The sequence below is a fragment of the Cucurbita moschata genome, unplaced genomic scaffold (assembly GCF_002738365.1).
Source record: "Cucurbita moschata cultivar Rifu unplaced genomic scaffold, Cmos_1.0 Cmo_Scf00009, whole genome shotgun sequence".
NCBI lineage: Eukaryota > Viridiplantae > Streptophyta > Magnoliopsida > Cucurbitales > Cucurbitaceae > Cucurbita > Cucurbita moschata.
In genome coordinates, this window is record NW_019268525.1 from 3722324 (window position 1) to 3743510 (window position 21187).

Here is a 21187-nt window from a genome sequence, read left to right on the forward strand (position 1 = left end):
GCTGTTTAAGATGTAGTTGGACCGCGTTCTGTAATAAAGGCGGATGGGCCAAGTCAGACGGAGAGCAGTAGAAACAATCAAATAGTAAATAACATTGACCAATCAGATTACAGTATGAGTGTAAATTTACGATAATACCCCCAAAAGGACGTGGGGGAGAAATCAGGGGTTGTCGTTTCTTAGTTGAAAATAATAAATAAGGATACAACTGCTTGGCTCGAATTTAAGGCTTTACAAATTAATATATATTAATTGATTTGGTTTTATTGTTGACTTTTTCTTTAAATTAAAAAAATATTTGAATCTCATAAAATACAAAAAAAAAAATTATTATTAAATATGGAGAGATTTTTTTTCCCTCCTTATTGTGTCAAAATAGTCAACTTTCTTCTGGAGGGTGGGATAAAAGTATACTTAGAATGGATTTAATATGATAAAAATGAGAAAATAAAATTTTAAAGACAGAAAATTTATTTGATTCACAATAATAATTTTGGAACGAAGACGCTTTGATCACTTAGCCTCAAAAGTTGGTGGATGGATTGTAGCTAGCCTCTTATGGTTTGATACAAATTTAATCAATTAATTTTCTTCCATTTAATAGATATAGAATTACGCTCTTATGCATGTGGGATAAGTCGTGTCTATAAATATAATCGCTACTAGTAAGGCAATCACTCACGAGTTATAATTAACCCACGTAGCCAAAATCGAGTGGGAAATGGGGAAGGGAGTAGAGAAAGATTTTCTAACCATTTTTTTTAATAAAAAAGATTATTATCATTCATTACAAAGGAGTTTTGATTTAAGATGAAAGAACAAAAATGTACAACAAATCCTATAATACAAGCATAAATGTACAGAAGGAAAAAGAATACTTATTATAATCTCTAATCTCTCAAGCTTTCTTTAGGTCTTCATCTCCAGCATCTACATCATTCCTCTACAGGCCTAATCCTTTTGTCCCTAATCCTAATCAAAATTAGGGGATTTTCTTGCAATTGTAAATCTTCCTATACAATCACAAATCAATCTCTTTTGAATAAAATTAGGGCTATCTTGCAATTATGCATGACCCAATGCCAATGGCATCTCAAAACGCTTATGTATCTGTGCAGGGATGACACAACCCCCATGGGTGTGGTGCCTTTTTGCATTTTTCTAAAAGAAAACAACTAATTTCTTGAATGATTTCTCCATTGTTCTTTTAAATACCTACAAAGGGAACATGAAAGGTATTAACATATCTAGAAGCAATTGAAAACCATCACAGTTGATAGAATCAGACTTCAAACAACTATAGATCCTCGAGTAATTAACAGAAAATACCATAATTTACAACAAACAAAAATAAGCAATCCTTGTAATCACACTCCAGCCTGCAAAATAAGACTCAAAATCTAAGATAACTACACGTATAAAGCTACTTCTTCCATCTTGACTATCAAGCAGATTTCAAGTAAAGGGAAAAAAAAAGGGACTATTACGCAGATTTCAGTTTATTCAAGATTTTGATTCTATATGTGTGTAGTTTTTTTGGTCTTATTTTACTTGGTTTCTTTTGAAAGATATTGTTTCTGTCAACATATCAGACTCGACTTCCATTGGACTCTAGAAGCTCACCATGTTTACTGATCTATCTTGCCTTTTTTTTGGCACTCATTCCAACCTCCATTATTAAAAAGAAAAAAAAGGAAGTTACTCAAATATCACTTAAAGTCATTTCTCTTTCTTTCTTGTTGAGCTCTACTTAAAGTCATAGCTTAATTAATGGATCAAGCAACTACTTAGCAAGAACTAATGTTTTTTTAAAACTAAAGTAAGCTCCTAACCTAAATTATCCCTGTGTAGCTAGATGGCTACCAAGAAAAGACAGGATAAATAGGACAGGATCATGGTGGCTCTTAGATGTCATGAGGAGGCCCCATATGGAAATGTAGGTTGTCTCTAAAGCATAAGTGAAATAAGGAAAAGGGGCGAAAAAAGGAAAGAGAGGGATGGGGTTTCTCACACTTTTGGCTAAGCCCCGTTCATCTTTATAAATGAACTATAAATAAAGTCGTACAATGAATAAGTAAAGGAATACTCAATATTCACAACGCAGGTATACCAATAGATAGACTGACTAATTAGCCACATCCAAGCGAAGGTTTATCAACAACCCAAAGAACTAAAAAGAACAACAAGATGGATGTAATTAAAAGAATTCACAAGGCAAAAGCAAAAGTAGAAAGACGTGTAGTAAAGGGAGTGATGGTTGACTTACTATCTTACGCTCTGGCCTCCTTTAACATTCAACTTTAGAACCTCATCTTTGAGGAAATCGTAGCGGCTACGATGATACTCGATCAAAATGCAAAGCTGCCTTATCGCTTCTTTCTTCTCCTCTTCCAGACCCAGCATACCTTCATTCTTCTCATCCATCATCTTCTCTAATTCTCTCTGTCTCTTTTCAAGTTGATGGATTGCTTGAACCAATCCTTCCTTCTCCGATCCTTCCTTGTTGGCCTTTTTCTCCAACTTCTCAACCTGTTTTATTAATATTGATTCTCTCTCTCTCTTTTCTTGAAGTTGTTCGCCAAGGGTTACTACCTCTTTCTTTAGGCTTTCCGTTTCACGAATAGCTTTTGAGACCCAACTCTTTGCAAACTGTAGTTGGTGGGATGTCGCAATGATACACTTCTCATACTTGGCGTAGTCCAATTCAAATTTCCTGCTAACACATTCCAGTTGGGAGAGGTTAATGTTAATGTTTTCTGAAACAGTGGATATTGTCTCTTGGTGCGCTTTGTTGTTAGCAACAATTGTTGCAGATAGTCCATGAATTCTTTCTTCAAGCAGTCTCTGTTCCTCTAGATATTTCAATTCAGCTTTCCGGAATATCTCTTCCTTTTCAGTTAATAATTGTTCTGTAACACGAAGCTTCTGGTTTGATAACCGAAGCTTGACTTCAATCGTGCGTGTATTTTCAACCAGGAGATTTATCTCATCACTTTTTACTTCCAGTTCTCTATTTAGATCCTCAACCATAAGCTCCAGCTCATCTTTCACTTCGTCCTTTGATCTGATGTCTTTGCGGAACTCTTGGGCCATTTCTGCCATCTTCATTTCTGCATTATCAAGTTTTAGCTTACATTCTTCAAACTGATCTTCAACCAGTTTATACTGATCATTTAGCTTCTTGTAAGCATCCTCGTGTTCCTTCAAATTTCTCTGGTGATCAGCAATCGAATTCAATAACTCAACTTTCTCCTTTTCCAATTGAGTTAAAGTATCCAAAAGTTCATTTTTCTCCCTTTCAACCCGAAACTCAATTTCACTTTTTTCATTCTGCAAAGAATTCACCTTCTCTTGCAGATTTTCAACCTGGGCCACTAAGATTAGTTTTTGGCTCAAGGCTTCAGCCTCTACACCTCTGTGTTTCTCACGGAGAGTAGATAGCTCAACTCCTCTATCTGTCAAGGTACTTTCTAATTCAGAACATTTCTTCTCCAAATCCAACTTTTCCTCCCTGAATCGACTGTTCTCATCCACCTGACTTTTTAGTTTTTCCTCAACTTCGCGCTTTTCATTGCATAAGGAGTCAAATGCTGATTCAAGATCCTTGATTTGTACTATTAAATCTTCTTTCTCTTTCAGTAGTCTCTGTTGATCCGAATTCTTTTTCACTATTTCCTCTTCAGACTCTTGCATCTGTATTGTATATTCTGAAATCGTTTGAGTTGTCCTCTCTAGTTGCAACTCCAAATCAACTTTTTGGCTCTGTTGGAATTCCAACTGTTGCAGCAACGTCTCCACCTGATCTGTTAAGCCTTTGGCTTGCAATGAAGCCTCTTCATTCCTGCATATCATCTGTTCTTCCAGTTCGCCTTTTTGAGCACGTAAAGAACTCACCTCTTCTAATAGGCGGTTGATCTCCAGAGTCAAATTTGCTATGCTGGATGATGATTGATTTTCACTGTCTTCAAGTTTCTTTCTGAGAATAGAAAGTTCATTTTCTCTCTCCCTAAATAATACTTCAATCTCTGAAACTTGGGCTTGTAGTCCAATATTTTCCTCTCCCAATTGTTTTGCTTCCGCTGCTTTGATCTCCAATTGTTGAAACAAATCTTTTTCACGTGTTTGTAATAACTCCAATGCTGTTTCCAACCGTGTAACTTGAGCTTCTAGCACAGTTACGCGAGTTAACGATTCGTTCACATGCACTTCGTGCTTCTCAACAAGAGTAGAACGTTCTCTTTCCCTCATACCCAAATCCTCCTTCAACAATTGCATTTGAGACACAAGTTCTTGGTTCGTCTGTTGAGCCAATTGAATTTCACTCGAGATCTCCACAATTTTTAAGTTGAGTAATCTATTTTCTTCCTCAGAAGCTTCTAGAGAATGAGTTAAGTTTGCAGCCTGCTGTTCTGTAGACTGAATTTGCCGCTTCAAGAAAGAAACTTCTCCTCGAGCTGTTTCCAATTCTTGGAAAATGGTCATCTTTTCTTCTTTTAGCCGATCACCCATCTCATTTAATTCCTTTATAGTTTTCTCTCCCTCTTCAATTCTCCTCCAAGCAGTCTCCCTTTCTTTCATCAAGTTGACTTTCTCAATTTCAACGTCGTTCAATTTTTCATATAGTTCTGTTTCTAGCTTGGCAGCAGAGCTCAGTCTCTGATTCAACCCTTCAACTTCAAGCAACAGCTTAGATTTTTCCAGGCCCCAAGTTTCTGCCTCAACCTTTGAACTTTCTATGATTTCATTTGCTTCTTGAAGCTTACTTAAGGCCATCACATGTTCTAAGTTGAGAGCTTTTTTTTCTTCTACTGTAGTTGTCAATTGGCTGTTCAGTTGATCAACCAAGACATTTAACTCTTGTCTAACATTTTTACCTTGCTCAATCTCCTTCCATGCAATCTCCTTTTCTTTGATCAAGTCATCTTTCTGAATTTCAATATCTTTCAATCTTCCATTGAGTTCTGCTTCTATCTTAACAGCATTGCTCAGCCTCTCACTAATCTCTTCAATCTTGAGCAGAAGATCAGCTTTTTCAACACCCCACGCTTCAGCTTGTGTCTTCATATCTCCTATGATCTTATCTGCCTCAATTATCTTGCTTAAAACTGTTGCATGGTCCAAGTTTAGAACTTCCTTTTCTTCAATCGTAGCTGTCAACTGCCTCTTCACCTGATCAGTCAGGATATTTAATTCTTCTATAATTTTTTGTCCCTCTTCAATTGTTCTCTTATCAGCTTCCTTTTCCTTGATCAAGTTATCCTTTTCTATTCCAATATCTTTCAATCTCTCATTCAATTGTGCTTCCAATTCACCGGCAGCACCCAACTTCTGATTCAGCTCTTCAATCTCAAGTAGAAGTTTAGATTTTTCAACATCCCGAGTTTCTGCTTCAACCTTCATATCTCTTATGATCGTATCTGCTTCTTGTACCCTACTTAAAGTTGTCAAGTGCTGTAAGTTCAGAGCTTCCTTTTCTTCAATTGATGCTGCCAATTGCCTCTTCAGTTGCTCAACCGCAGCATTTAATTCTTCATTAACGTTTTCTGCCTCTCTAATCGTTCTTAAGGCAATCTCTTTTTCCTCTACCAACTTCTCTTTTTCCATTTCCAAGTCTTTCAATTTCTTATTCAAATCTGCTTCTAAATTTTCAGCAAGACTCAACTTCTGGTTCTGCTCTTCAATCTTAAGAAGAAAGTCAGATTTTTCAACACCCAAGCTTTCTGCTTCAACCCTCATGTCTGCTATGATCTTTTCTGCTTCATTTATTTTGCTCAAAGCTGTCCCATGTTCTAGGGTCAGAGCTTCTTTGTCTTCAACAGAAGCTGTTAACTGACTCCTCAACGAATCAATTGTGGCATTTAACTCTTCTACAATTTTATCTCCCTCCTCAATTTTCCTCCATGCAGTCTCCTTCTCCTTGATCAAGGTTTCCTTCTCTGTTTCAATATCTTTAAGTCTCCCATTCAATTCAGATTGAATTTCACCAGCAGTACTCAACTTCTGACTCAGCTCTTCGATCTCGAGCAGAAATTTAGATTTTTCAAGACCCAATGCTTCAGCGTCAATCTTCACGGCCCCTACGACCTTTTCTACTTCTTGTATATTGTTTAAAGCTTCCAAGTGTTTTAAGTGTAGGGTCTCCTTTTCTTCCATTGTGGTTGACAACTTCTCCTTCAATTCCTCTATAGTTTTTTCCCCACCTTCAATCTTCCCCCTTGCAGTCTCCTTTTCTTCAATGAATCTATTCATCTCTGTTTCCATACCTTCTATTACCCCATTCAACTCAGCTTCAATCTTACTTGCATTACCCAACGCCAGTTTCAGCTCTTCAATTTCAAGCAGAAATTTGGACTTCTGAGCATCCCAAGTCTCAGCATCAAACTTGAAATCTCTAATAATTCCATCTGCTTCTTGTATCTTACTTAAAGCAGTCAGGTGTTCTGAATTTAGAGATTCGTGCTCTTTAGTTGTAGTTGCCAATATCGTTTTCAAGTTGGCTACTTCTGAAAGTGCTGCTTCAAGTTCCAGCTTGATGTCTCCAACTTCTTGGAGTTCTCTCTCATTCTTTGGAGAATCATTTGAATCATCTGAATCCGAGTCGGATGAACTGCTAGATGAAGATCTTTCCTTTCCTTTTCTTTTTTGAAATTTTCTTCTCAAATCTCCGGTCAGACTGTCGTATTGTTCATAGAGTGCCTTGTAATCTTTATGAAAATCATCAATTAACTCATCAACGGACTGTTTTTTGCCAGTTCCTGATTGGTCATGGTCTTCCACTCCTAGATCTTCATCTCTTATGAGTTCTTTAATTTTATTCACCTTGTCCTGGACAACTGCATCATAAATGTAAAATTATTAATCTACGGACTATGAAGATCATGGGAGAAAGACAAGCACCATTAACTATAAAACTCAAAGGGAAAATATCCCTCGAATTCATAAATGGAAAAATTATAGAAATTACAGCAGTTTTTTTTAAATCAAAATTACCTGATTTACTACCTTTCAGCCGTTCTTCTGTTTCTGGATCAAGGTGACTCCCAAATATAGACTTCATAGAATCCCTGAACCGGTGCTTTGTCATCTCCTGGGAATATCAACTTCCCCTAGCAAGCACAGTAGAACATGGACGTTCAAGAGTCCATGACTGAAAATCAAAATTCAAGTTACTCGTACATTCTAAAACCAGTGAAGAACATGTAAGAGATAAATCCCTATAGATGTCTACGAGAAATAGAGGTGGAAAGAGATCATCTTTTCTGAACTGTCATTGACAGAGTATTATTCATTGGAAGGATAAATCCAAACGCATCCTCATAAAATAATCTGTAAATCGACATTTTCTAAAGATCCACATGGGTTGAGGCTGTACAAAACTGTGATTCGTAATTGAAAATAATAATTATTTTGTTCAACATTAGAACTAATGTACATTTCTATAGCCCAATTATATCCGCAGTTGATATCATGTTAATCTAATAATAATTCTCAATCGTCCTTTAGCGCCAACTTTAACTTTTCACTTTGAACTGGCAATGGCAAACTGACATTGTACATAAAAAATAAATAATAATAATAAAAAATAAAAAAAAAAAGCAAACTTATAATATTTCTGCAGTTAATTCATGAATAAATAGACTCCACCAGAGGTCGCACATGGGAGGGGCCTACTTACAACAGCAGCGTTTATCACAGTTTGAATCGATTAGAACGCCGACGAAAGCTATAATAGTTTTCTTCTTGGAGACTGTGTGACAGGATTCATATGGTAATTAGAAAACTATTTCCTTCTAAGACATATTATGTAGGCAAACTTAGCACAATAGCAAGCTGGTACGCCAATTTCATTTCTGTACAGCGCCCGACTCGGCAACGGCAGAGATGGCCTCAGGGCCAAATTTAGATTTTAGAAAAAACAGCTAATATCAGAAAAGATGAACAGTTTCTTTTTGTTGATTCTACCATGCAAAGGCACTCATCATTATAACAATTTTGAAATCTATACCAATTAAGGATTATTTTTAACAAAAAAAAAAAAAAAACAATATGGGTTTTTCCATTTCAACGATGAAGTAAGAGGAAATTAAATTAATTGACCAAAAAAAGAAAAAAAATAAATTAGTTCTAAAAAACAGAGAGAGATGAACTAATTGCCCGTAATTAATTACTATATGCCGGAATATTATTTGTCGATAGAGACAAAATTCGTCATGGCCTAGAAATTCACCTGGAAATTCACTTTACTCTTCTTACGTCTTCCTCATCGAGGTTCAACCAACAGTCATATTTCTGGATCCAGAACTAGACACAGCGAGAAACAAGAATCAATTACAGAAGAAATCAAAATAAACACAAAACTCCAAACAACTACAGCAAATTAGCAACCAAAATAGCTAATCCATCTTCCATTTCAGCAGGAAAAGTTTCGAAGTGATCGGATTGTAAGCGAAATAGATTCATACATAAATTCTTGCGCAATTAGATTCGCTTAAAAATAGTAGCAGTAATAGCTTCAGCACACTAAAAACGCCCATCCACAATCCAAAACCACCAAGTTAAACTCAACAGAAGATTCAGTCAAATCAACACAACATAGAAAAAAAAAAAAAAAACGAATCATCCAAAACCAATCCAAGCTCAAGCAATCATCAACTTCGATCCGATACATGAATTCAAAAATTCCAGAAACAAGAAACACAAGAAAAAGAAAAAAAAAACACGTGGAATTGAACTGAAACATCAAGTAATCAACCAAAATCTCAAAGAAAACAGAAGATAATTATTATAACAAAAACGATGAAATTAAAAAGAAGAATTTAAAAAATTACCTGAAAATCAGAGGACGAACCGAAGATAAGAGAGAACAAAACCAGCAACACAGGAAGAGAGAGAGAGAGAGAGAAAGAGAGATTAACGGAAAATGGGAAATGAAAAAGGAAGAGATTAACCAGAAAGCGAGTGATAGAGCAATTTTTGCAGCTTCAAAATTTGAAGGGATGGAATCTGTGGTGGCGATCGAAAATATTTGCCCTTTAGATAGCGAATATTCACGGAATTTGCCACTGAGATTTTAATTAACCCCTCGAACTTGTTAGAAAACCATTTAATAATTAAATAAAATGTTTTGAAAAACCCACACTGTTTGTTTTCCAGCTTTCCCGCTCTTTTTTCTTTTTCCTTTCCTTTCCTTTCCTGCCCTCCAATCACGGGAAGGGTTGAGAAATCGTGGGAAAATGAAGCTTTAATTTCAACAAAATTAATTTTATTAATTTCTTTATCATTTAATTTGTGTTAATTGTGTAAATATTTAAACTTAGGGAACAAAATTCATATAAACTTTAAAATATTTTAATGAAGAATGAATAAATGCTTGTATAGAGTATAATGAATATAATATTTCTTTTACATTTACATTTACCAAAATTTTTCGAGATATGGAACAAAAAAAAAAATATTATTATAACAAAAAGAATGACCATCATCAAATCATTTTTATGTTTCTAACATTCTTCATCATGGCGTCTTTGAGAAGATCGTACCGGCTACGATGGTGATCAATCACGGCACAGAGCTGTCGAATCACTTCTCTCTTCTCTTCTGCAAGTTGGAACACTTCTTCGTCTTTCTCCTTCACTAGGTTCACCATTTTCGTCATTTTCTTCTCCAATTGGCTAAGGCTTCTTATCAGGTTCAGCTTCTCCCCTCCCTCTTTACTTAATTTCGCTTCTAGATTCCATACCTTTTCTCTTAGCATAAACTCCTGTTCTTCTTTTTCTTCCATTTGTCCTACGAATCGAGTTAAATTTGTTTTCAGTTGTTTTAGCTCGTTGTTTCTCGTTCTAACCCAGTATTTTGCGAATGTGAGCTCCTTTGTGATTTTTAACATGTGGTTTAGAAGCTTGGTGCTCTCTTCTTCGATTTTTCTCGTCATTCTATCCATTTCGAATTCGTTCATGTTGCCGAGTTTCATCAGCTCTGCCTCGTGATTTCCGATTTTTTTTTCGAATTGTCTTTTCTCTTGCTCGTACCTTTTGTTTCTCGCCCTAAAGTTTTCCTTACTTTCGTTGTGTAGTTGCTCTGCAACGAGGATTCTCTGCGATAATAGACGAATTTTATCTTCCAGGCTGTTGCGAAGCTCTTCTGCTAAATCTTCCATTTTCCTCTCTACGCCTATCATGCTCGAAGCCACGTCCGGTAAGCAACTCTTCGCTTGCTTGTTTTTCTCGTTTAATGCAGTAATGGTTTTGTCCTTTTCCTTTAGGATGCTTTCTCGATCGATGATTTTGATTTTCAATTTGTTGTTTTCGGCCTCCATTTCAGATAATTTGTGAGAAAATTCTTGTTTACATTGCTCCATATCTTGCCCTAATTTTGTTCTCTCAGCCTGCGATGCATCCATTTTTTGCTTCAGATTTTTGACTTGCTCCATTAAGGCGATCGTCTGAGAAGAAGCTTCTGTCTCTTTACTCGTCAATGCCAACTCCAGCTCAGAATTCCTTGTGCTGAGCCACTGATTTTCCGATCTCATCCGAATGTTATGTTCTTCTATTTCCCTTCTTCGGTAATGCATTGTGTCTATTTCTGTTTCCATATCCTTAATCCGTGCAAGAACTCTCTCTTTCTCATCCAGCATCTTTTGTACAACGGCAGTTTTTTCCGTCAATTCTTCTTTCAAATTTCCTATCAAAATCATATTCTCACATATCTCTTGATTTTTTCTGTTTTCCAATTCCCGTTTCTGGCTTAGCACGCTATCTAGTTCCCAATGCAGAGAATCAACTTTAGCCAACGCTTCATTCTTTTGTTCAATTTGTTTCTCTAGTTCATCAGCTTGAATTTGAGCATGCAATATGCTCGACTGTTCATCCCGTAAAGAATGAACACAACTATTGCTTATCTCTTCCGACGAAAAGTATTCCGACTCGGAATCGGAACTAGAGCTTGAAGATGAAGAAGAGACATCTTCGTTGTCCTTCTCTTTTCCTTTTCTGGATTTAACAATTCTCTCAGCTTCATCTCGAAGATGACCGTACTGTTCATAAATCGACTGATAATTTCTGTATAGATCTTCAACGAGTCCAATAACTTCCGTTTCTTTCTTCAAGTCCCTCGACATTCCTCTGTTTTTTCCATGATCTTTGTTCTTCATTAGCTTCAAGATTCTCGATATCTTTTGTTCCATTTCTGCAAATGAAACAATTTATTTTTATTTCAAAAGGAAAATTTTAACAAATCTAATAAACTTACCTGCTTTCGTCATCTTCTGTTGTTCAGCGATATCATCCGATTTTAAATCATGTCCACTACACTCCGTTAATCCTTTTCGGAAGCGATGTTTGGACATCTCTTCAAGATCCAACTAATTCAAAATCAAAATAAAAAGAATTAAAAAGAAATCAAGATAAATTCATTTCATTTCAGATTCATTCATGTTCAATGTTCAAATTCATCGAATTTCAAATTGCAGAATTAACAACAAATTAAATGAAATTCATTAGGTAAAAAAAAAAAAAAAACAAAAAAGTTAAAAAAGCTCAAAATTAAATTACCTGGAATTTGATTCTGGATTTTTCACCTGTCAGTGAAAAAGAAAATAATAAATGGGGAAAGAATTTAAAAAAAAAAATAAGAAAAAAAGGAAACAGAAGAAAACGGAAACTATAATTTAAATAGGGATAAAAAGCGAAAAATAGAATTTTCTAATTTTGTTATTAATTATTTAAATACTATTTTTTATTCTCTGGTCCTCTGTCTTTACTGTGATGGGAGATGGAAAGTTTGGCGCTTCTTCCGCTCATTTGCCCTCGTATTTTTACAAAATTACGAAGAAACCCAAATCCGTGAATCTCGGGGGATTTTATCGGGAAAAAACGCGATATTTTGAAACAAAATATGTGAATTTACAGTTTTTGTACATTTTTGGCGCAATTTCTTCGGCGACTAAAGCAATTATTCAACGGAGTTATTAAAATAATTCAGAATAAAATTAAAAAAATTAATTAATTTTAAGTGTTATATATGGATAGTTTTTAATTCTCCGTGTGATTTTATTATTTATATATTACTTTATAAATGAGTTATTAGTTAAACTGAACCATCTTTACGGCTTCCTCCTGAATTTAAAAAATATATTTAATACGTAAAGGTTTCTACACTCTCATAAAAAAATATTTTGTTTGATATGAGATTTCATAATAAATAACTTAACATGAACCTAATGTTTATTTATTTTGAAAAATATACCATTAATTAAATTATCGAAATTTGGGTATGAAGGCCAAAAATGGAGGGAAGATTATGAAAAAAAAAAAAAGAAATAATTCCAAAGATAATGCACTATTTATTTTATGTGGTGCACTATTTTTTAGGGTGAACAAATAAAGTTGTGGAAGACAAGGGTTGTGGAATATTGATCACACTCGCTTTTAGCCATCAAATTATTGATACCTTCCTGGATCCTTTATTATAAATTAAATATTAAAATATTAATTAACATATTAATTGAATTAGGTTTAAATTGATAAATTAAAATTATTAAACTTTTAATATATTGAGTATCTATCGAGAAAGGCTCTCATGTGGCTTTCTTTGTCAACTTTTTTTTAGCCGACTTTGATGTTGTCACTTAGACCTCAACATTTTTATTATTTTTGGTATATATGTTTGTTGAGTAAAAAAAGAAAAAAAATTTAGGTATCAATGGTAGTTATATATATTTGATTAATATAAATTACGGTGCTTCAATTCCAAGAATGTTGGGAATAATGTTGGTCAAATTACCACGAAATAATATTTTATTAAAGTTGCAATTAATGTTACGTTAAAAATGTAACAAAGACTTCAAAATACTTCAAATGAGATTTGATTCTTTTTTGTATGATTACAGATTTTCGATTAAAATCTAAATTTATTTACATTCGAACTAATTATAACAATAAAATATGAAAAAGAAAATGATTATAGAAGTCATAGATTTTATTTTTAGGCTGTTTTTGTAAAATATATTTGGAAATTTTTAGTAAAAATAGTAGTTATGCTTTCTTTATTTTATTTTTATTTTTTATTTTTTATTTTGGAGATATATGAATTACTTCCTTTTAGATGTAATTTATTTATTACGATAAAAATCGTATAAAATATATGAAGTTGGGCCCTTAGAAAGAGGCCCATGGAGTTCAAATATCCGAAAATGGGCCGATTCGCTTTTGCGGACTATGCGGTTTGACCGTACAAATGGAAGATTCGTTTTCGACGTTCATGCAGGTTTCATTTCCCGGCACTTCTTCATCAAACAAATCCCCATTTCAAATTCCGCGTTGGAAGTGTGAGCTTCTCAGTTTCTTCTGCATGTTCGATCACATTCTCTCTTTAGTTTACTCACAAAGAATCTGCAATCTCTGGATTTAAAGCTTCCTCTTTTGTGTTTTTGAAGAAGATCAAACGATTTGCCTCCTTGAGAGATTGAAATTTCAAATCTAAATCTGATTTGCACTACTCTACTCAGAACCATTTCTTCGAAATTTCAAATGGCTACCAAATCGCATTCTGTGTCTTCTGATTTGATTTCTATCGATGACGATAACCTTGAATGCCGGAGCATTTCAGAGTTGGTTTCGATTCTGCGGACGGCTTTCCGGGCAAGAGATTTCGACAAAGTGGAGGCGGTTTTGGTTGCCAAGGAAGTAAAAATGAGGAAAGAGATCGAGAACAAGAACAAAGAGTATGAATTGCTCCAAAGCAAATACGAGTTTCTAAGACTGGACATTCTCACTCACGAATCCATGCTCGAGCAAGATAAGGTTGATCCTAAAGGATTTGAGAAGTGGAAGGAAATATATGAAGAGTTGAAGGAGAAGGAGAGTGAGATTCAACAACTCAAGGATTTGATTTTCAAAGTAAATGAGGATAGAGAGAAGAAGAAAAGCGCTTTGGAGGGATTTGAGAAATTGCTGGAAACGGTCAAGAAAACACAGGAAGATCAAAGGATCACTATAGAGAAGCTTATCCACAAGAATTCAGAATTAGAATGTGCAATGGAGGTGGTTAAGAAAGTAAAGGAAGATCATGTGAAAACCATAGAGGAGCTTAGATGCAAGAACTTAAAATTAGAATGTTCACTAGAGGAGCTTAACTACAGGAAATCAGATTTGGAACGTACAGTAGAAGTGGTCAAGAAGACAGAGGAAGATGAAAGGAAGTATGTCGAGGAGCTTAAATGCAAGAATTCAAAATTAGAAATTGCGAAAAGAGAAGCTGAGCATAACTACGAACTGTGTAGAAGGAAATATGATGAACTCGGCCGCCGAGTCTCACAATTGGAGAACAAAAACGACTCTATATCAGGAGGAGCTTGCGTTGGTGGTTCCAGAAAATTGGTTGGTATGCAAGCCGAGAATCGAACAGGTATGCTAGAACAGAAAGTTCACTACTTGCATATTAAGTAAATGCGATTGATTGTCAAAAATGATATCACAATTCTATGAACAGCTCACTTATAAGCCTCTCCACTGGCTAGAAAATTGGAAGTTTGGGAAGTGCAGGCATTAGAAATTTATTTAGTATTAACACCTGCTAGGTAGATCTTTAATAAGGAATCATACCTATGCTGCCTCTGAATGGAAATCTTGATATGAGCTTAAACTTTGTTTATTTATTGAATAAAATGTTAATCCATTGGCTTCATACAATTTGTGCATTGATTTTAAGAATATAGCTATTGTGTTATGCTCATGCATCATTATTGGGTTATGGCAGAAGATAATACACAAAATTGGGCTTAGTTCATCTTTGAAGGTATTTTTCTCCGTGTATAAGTTTATGATGTTATTTTTCTCCGTGTATAAGCCAAAGTACAGACATCTTAAATTTTTATGTACGTAGCCACCGATGAATGTATATACGCATGAAACAAATTTGGGCATACGCAAGTATGATTGGAATTATTTATTCACTTGACCAAGGTATCTTTTCTTCCTAGGTACTGAAGGATTCATGGTGGAAATCATTAGTGATGATGATCATGCTCCAGTGAAGAATTCATCCAGAGCACGCAGAAAAGAAAAGAGAACGTGGGATTTATTACTAAACGATTGTGAAGATTACGATCCCGAAAGAGATGATGAAAAGATATCCACCTTGCCCAGTGAAACTAATGGCAAGGAGGCATTGAAGAAAGTAGGGGCAATGTATGCAACACCTCCACATGGTCGTCCTGACAATCATGTTTTGAAAAGGCATATTTCTACTCGTACTAATGATTCCAAGAACGTGATGTCCTCTTCAAGGGCGGTTGCAGTCATGTTGAGGGAAGAATGTAAATCACATAATTCCATGTTCAAGTATGCTTCATTTGGTTTCAACTACTTTAATGAGGACTGTTCCTTTTTCTCGGATTCTGATTGTGAGATTCAAAATAGATACGACTCAACTCATCTTAAGTCAAAGGGCCAAGGGAAGAGGAGTAATAAAAAATGGGGGTCGGAGGCTGAAATGCGTGCTGCATTTGATGAAAATGATATGCTTTGCATGGAAGCTGTTTGTATCCTCTACAGACAATCAAGTTTAGTGGGAAAGCCTCGTAGTGCATATTTGCCTTCCAGACATAGAGGATTTCATGAGGTTGATTTGCTCAGGTATCTCCTGAACTTTTTCAACGATGCATCTTTATTACATCAAATTTTTTTTGTTTGATTTCTTGGATTGCAAGGCTAGCTTCTGTTGGGAGCTTGATTGGCTCTTGTAACATATGAACTGTTCGTTATTGCACGATGTGGCTTGGATTTGAATAGAATCCTAGATTTATCTTAAGATACTTGCAATTATTATTAAAAGTTTGAAAATAAGAAAGAAGTTTTCCCACGATTAAACGATATTTCTTAATTTGATTCGCACAATCATTCAAAACGCGTAAATCATTTCATCTGTTAGATTCTAATTTCTTATTAACTATGCTATCTTTTAGTATGCTCCTACAGTTTACTCTACTACCTGTAGTGAAAATTTTGATGTTTCAAGTCTTTTGACACAAGCACCTAAGAAGCCCAGTTTTGAGTTCCCTTTACATATGTTTCCAATGCTTTAAGCTATTTTCGGGTATCAACCTAAACGACGATTTCTGTTACTTTCTAGTGTTTTGTGCCTGTCTTTTGTGGTGATTGTTTGTGCATGGAAGTCTTCACAACTGAGTGATGCTCTTGTAAAGCTAGTTGAGGAAGTAGTGTGCGTTAAAATTTTCTTGATCAAAATTTCTCCAGGGGTTCAACATTGGCATTGTTTCTAACCGGCGGAGATTCACAAGGGAAGCTAAAGAGATCTGTGATGGAGTTGGAGAAATTCGACATATGTGGTCTTATCGACTGCAGAAGAATCTCCATCGAGCATTTGGAGCAGTTATTTGAAATCTATAAGAACAGTGAAGATCAATTCCTATTCCAGTAAAAAGGGAGCAGCTTGATGCAAGGTTAAATCTTATGCTCAAATCTACTTGTTTATCCCTTTATTGTAGATAATTAGATGTCTGCTGCTGACTTATATACATATATATAGAGAGAGAGAGACATCAATAGGGAACATTGCAATTGTTATATCATATAGTTAGGATCAATTCTATTACTACCAAATCAGTTTGTTAGAACTTAGAAACTGCATCAACTTTGTTTCAATATTACTACTGCTGAGGAGAGAAACCTATTTGAATGGTAGAAAAAATGGTCCAAAACCTATTTTGAGATTCCACATCGGTTGGAGAGGGGAACGAAGCATTCTATAGGAGTGTGGAAACCTTTTCCTCGAAAATGCGTTTTAAAACCTTGAGGGGAAGCCTAAAAGGAAAAGTCAAAAGATGACAATATCTGCTTGCAGTAGGAGTAGAGGGAGGAACGAAGCATTCCTTATAAGAGTGTGGAAATCTCTTCCTAGAAGTATAAGAGTGTGGAAACCTCTTCCTAGAATATGCCTTTTAAAACTTATAGGGGAAAACCCAAAGAGGACTATATCTGCTAGTGGCGGAATTGAGGTTGGAGGACTATATATGTGCTAGCGGGCGAATTTGAGGTTGGGTTGTTTCATGGACAGTCTGTAAGATTTTGTGGAAAGGACATAATGCAGCTGGTTATGAGATGGAGATTTTGTCCATCAGTAGATGGCCAGCATGTTGGAGGAAAGGCCTGCCCTGCCTTCATTTTTCTATTCTCCAATTGTATGTGCAGAAATGTATATTTGGCCCCCCTCGATAATTAAATTATTGCTAAATCAATATTCTAAATATACTGTATGGCATGAAAAATACTATTTTAAGTAGTATCCTTTATACCTGCTTATGAATTTAATAAATTAGAATCTTGGAATATTATAACATTATAAGGGGATTATTGTGTATTATAACATTAGCAAATTTTGCTATAATATTGATGGTTGTTATGTTTATAACATGGCAACAATCAATCAATCAATAAATAAAATTTATGAACCTAATTAAATTCTAAATACCTCCTCCAATGGTATTAAAGAAACATAAAACTCCTTGATGATGAATGCGCTTTTAAATATTATAAATGGGTTTTATAATATGATCAATTACATGAACGCTATTAATGAATTTATTAAATTCTAAACAGTAATTATGAGATTTTATTATGAGAATTTTTCTTTTTTTTTTTTTCAAATTAAGGTCAAAATTGTAATTTAATTAAATTTAAAATATATAACTGATGAATGAAAAAAGAAAAAAAGAAAAAAAAAAGGGTAATAATAAACGGTGAAAGACGGCATGGGCGGCATGTGCAGAAGGCAACAGACGGCAGGAAACATGGTGGTGGGCCCCAGCCGGGCCTTTTCAATTAACCGGCTTGGCCGGTTCTCTCTCTTCTCTAATTTCCTTTTCTATTTTCTCGGTTTTGAAAAATGAAATTAAGATGATTGGTTGGTTTGGTATCCCATTTATAATATTTTAAATTATAAATGTAATTTTACTTTAATTTATAAATTTCAAATTTCCCATTTTATCTTTAATTCAATTTTTAAAATTACAAATGTTTATTTATAATCAATAAATAAGACGTTTATGAGGATAATTAATTATATAAGATTTATTATTAGGTTTACATAATGAAATTAATGAAGAATTAAAATAAATGAAAAAAAGAAAAAGCTAACCCTATAAAAGGGCACACCCTGGGAAGTTTGGATCCCCTCGTTTGCCCGTCGCGAGACTGCCTCTGTTTCCGTCTAGAGATTTCGTCTTCTTCTTCATTTCGCCCTTCGAGAAGAGAAAGGGAGATTCCTTTCCTTCTCTCTCTCTCTCTGCGAGCCTCTTTGAAGCTATTGGAGAAGAAGCCTTTTGAAGCTTCTTTACCTGAGAGTCGCATCGCAGAGAGAGATCTAACCTACTGTACAACATTTCTTGCGATTCTTCGCCTACAGAAAGGAGAGGGGAAATTACCGCACGATTCGGACTCATATGGCGGTTTCTAGGGCATCTTTTGGATTCGTGGCTGCCGCTGCGCTCGTCTTCACCATCTTCTTGCCGGTTGCTCAGCCTCAGTCTTTGGCTCCGGCTCCCGCTCCCACCAGCGACGGTTAGTTCTCTTTCTTTTATGTTTTATTTTGCATTTCTGTTCCAGATCTGTGTGCAATTCTTTGATCTCTGACCTTTGTTTATTCTTTGATTTCGGTAGAATATTTTGGCGTTATTTTTTAGGTTCTGTTTTTGAGTTAATTGGAATTTTGAAAATTTCGTTTCAATTTACGTTTATGAACTGCGACTTAACAAACTTCTCAAATCTTAGCTTATGTCACTTTTTTGTCCCTTCAATTTATTGTGTATCCCTTCAATTTTTTGTGTGTTCAATCAAGCTTTTGGTGGATCCATTTTTGGTACAAGTACCATCAATTTTAGTTATCTGCGGGCCAATTTGAGAAATTTAAAAAGAAAAAAAAAACTATTTTCATGTAACCATAAAAATGGAAAAAAGTTTCTTAATAGTTTCAATAATTAATAAACATCCCATTCCGAAGTGAAATTAAACCAATTGTCATTATCAGACTAAATATATGGTTTTACTTCTTTTTTCTGCACTTTCTAAATTTATCAAGAAATTTAGCTGCATTGCTCCTTGATTAATTAAATCACACGAGCCTTACATTACAATGTTTTCTACTCAATTACTAGGAGCGGTTTGGGCATTGGCTTGGATTGGGTTCTAAATCCACATCCATGTTTGGTTGAAATAACAAACTCTCTTAAAATCTATGGATACCCCTCGAAATCTATGGTCTCCGTTGAAATTACAATAATTGAGGGTCCACCACTTTTGTTTCCATTTTCTCACAATTATGGTGGTTCCTACCATTTTTGCTTGGGTCTCGTCATTTGTTTAATTAAAATGCAGGGTTATATTATCTTAGTTCAAAATATGGTTAATGTTGAAAAATGAAAAGATCAGAAGGAAATCAACTAATTGGAATGCGTGCAATGGGAATTGACAGGGACATCCATAGATCAAGGGATAGCTTATATCTTAATGGGGGTGGCATTGGCGCTCACATATCTCATCCACAGTGCTGACTTAGTCAGCAGCAGCAGCAGCAACTTCTAGAAGCATAATATAGTATTTGGGAGTTTAGTTAGAAGTGGCAATGGGTTCTTCTCTTGCTGCATCCTTTCCTGTTTCTGTTTTATTTATTTATGAGATCATCATCATCATCATCCTCACACATTTCTTCTATGTACATTCTCCTCATTTTTAAATGACATTTATTGGCTTTCCCTTTTTCCCCTTTCTTCTCCCCTTCAATTTTGTACCCAAATAACATAAAAAAATATTCTCTTCTTAATTGTTACTAATATATTTAAAATTAAAATAAAGTTTGACTAATTAATACGCAATGAAGTTTGTAAACCCAATCTCCAATCAACCACTCAATTTTCAATGGAAAAAACATGGGTTGAAATGTATGGAGTTAGGTATGTTTTTTTTTACTAATTAATTAGTTTTAATTAATTTACCCTTATCTTAAAATTTGTATTCATCTCATCTAATTCTTCTAAATTTATCTCGATCATACACGTAAAGCTTATGACCTCAATCGTAGGAGATTAAACTTGATGTCACATCCAATTCTATCTTAGGTCATCTTAATAAAATATGATCCAATTCTATCTTAGGTCATCTTAATAAAATATGTGAATGAAGACAAAACATGTTAAAAATTACCGAGTGTCAAATATGTATTCCAAATCCTAGACACAAGTCTCCATAGGTATACATAAAAAAAAAAGATGCTGGTGCATAACCACTTATGGAACATTCTTATATACATGTCATCTCAAGTTGATAGAAGCCCAAATTTCAAAAGTCCTCTAGAGTTGACAGGGGAAGATGTTGCCCTAAAAGGGAATAAATATAAAAAGTAGGATAAACTACCAACTTTGCCTATTTTAGTTCATATGCTTTATTTTTAATATATTTTTAAACTTAATTTTATGTTAATAGATTTATACTTAATGTTACGAGTAAAACTAAACCCAAAGGAAAATGGGTTGTGATGGGCCAACCACGCCCCACCATGCTATCCCTAGGGCATGCAAGCACGCTTAGCAAGCCACACCTTGGGCACGTACAACCAACGTCCAATTGACCAAGCTTTTTGTGCCCCAAACCCTAAATGGGTTGGACAACTAAGCCTAGGATAACTCGACTCATGCAACCCAAGCTCAAGGTCAACCCAAGCTCAAGGTCAACCCTTCACGAGGTCAAACTAGCCAATCTAATTCGAGGAGAAACCAATTTGAAGCCTCAAGAGTTTCATAACTCAAAAGAGGATGCCTAGAAACTCCATGTCACATTATTGGATATGATTAATAGAATGAGGACATTTCCATTTGAGATATGTTATCTAGACCCTAATTCTTAGTGGATTCACCCGTATCAAATTCCTGTATAATACTATTAAACACCTTTAAATTTGGTAGCAATAGAAAATAATATAAAACACAAAATAATAATAATAATAATAAAAGGTTAAGATTGAGGTCCATAATTGTACTTAAAAATAGGCTTTGTTTCTCTAAATATGCCAAAACAAAAAAAGAGGGTAAAATTTGACAATGTCAAAACAACCAAATGGAACCACTAACCCTTAACCATTGCCTTCCAAATTCCTAATTTGCTTCCCTATTTCTTTCCCT

General features: G+C 34.9%; 4 protein-coding genes across 8 annotated transcripts; 2 read left to right on the forward strand and 2 right to left on the reverse strand.

Annotated features, from left to right (window-relative positions):
* Window positions 1–777: 777 nt before the first annotated feature.
* LOC111447313 (COP1-interactive protein 1) lies at window positions 778–9030 on the reverse strand. 3 transcript variants are annotated; one of them, XM_023086407.1, is made up of 5 exons: window positions 8829–9028; window positions 8228–8301; window positions 6991–7106; window positions 2267–6833; window positions 778–1215 (listed from the first exon to the last, which is right to left on the reverse strand). In XM_023086407.1, coding segments are annotated over exons 3-5 (4662 nt in total). In that variant the 5' UTR covers window positions 7085–7106; window positions 8228–8301; window positions 8829–9028; the 3' UTR covers window positions 778–1214. The 3 variants fall into 3 exon arrangements, with proteins under 3 accessions (XP_022942175.1, XP_022942173.1, XP_022942174.1); XM_023086405.1 differs by having other exon boundaries at window positions 6991–7147; XM_023086406.1 differs by lacking the exon at window positions 778–1215 and having other exon boundaries at window positions 1647–6833; window positions 6991–7147; window positions 8829–9030.
* A 451-nt stretch (window positions 9031–9481) lies between these two features.
* Window positions 9482–11633, reverse strand: LOC111447228 (COP1-interactive protein 1-like). Its single transcript, XM_023086272.1, has 3 exons — window positions 11550–11633; window positions 11248–11359; window positions 9482–11184 (listed from the first exon to the last, which is right to left on the reverse strand). Exons 2-3 carry the CDS (start codon window positions 11342–11344, stop codon window positions 9482–9484), a joined length of 1800 nt encoding a protein of 599 aa, XP_022942040.1. The 5' UTR covers window positions 11345–11359; window positions 11550–11633.
* A 1645-nt stretch (window positions 11634–13278) lies between these two features.
* LOC111447644 lies at window positions 13279–16687 on the forward strand. Of its 3 annotated transcripts, XM_023086918.1 has the most exons (4): window positions 13279–14403; window positions 14978–15338; window positions 15417–15632; window positions 16254–16687. In XM_023086918.1, the coding sequence occupies exons 1-4, from the start codon at window positions 13527–13529 to the stop codon at window positions 16435–16437; spliced, it is 1638 nt and encodes a 545-aa protein (XP_022942686.1). In that variant the 5' UTR covers window positions 13279–13526; the 3' UTR covers window positions 16438–16687. The 3 variants fall into 3 exon arrangements, with proteins under 3 accessions (XP_022942686.1, XP_022942684.1, XP_022942685.1); XM_023086916.1 differs by having other exon boundaries at window positions 14978–15632; XM_023086917.1 differs by having other exon boundaries at window positions 14987–15632.
* A 1484-nt stretch (window positions 16688–18171) lies between these two features.
* Window positions 18172–19775, forward strand: LOC111446885 (arabinogalactan peptide 22-like). The gene is made up of 2 exons (XM_023085804.1): window positions 18172–18575; window positions 19486–19775. The coding sequence occupies exons 1-2, from the start codon at window positions 18458–18460 to the stop codon at window positions 19593–19595; spliced, it is 228 nt and encodes a 75-aa protein (XP_022941572.1). The 5' UTR covers window positions 18172–18457; the 3' UTR covers window positions 19596–19775.
* The last annotated feature ends 1412 nt before the right edge of the window (window positions 19776–21187 follow it).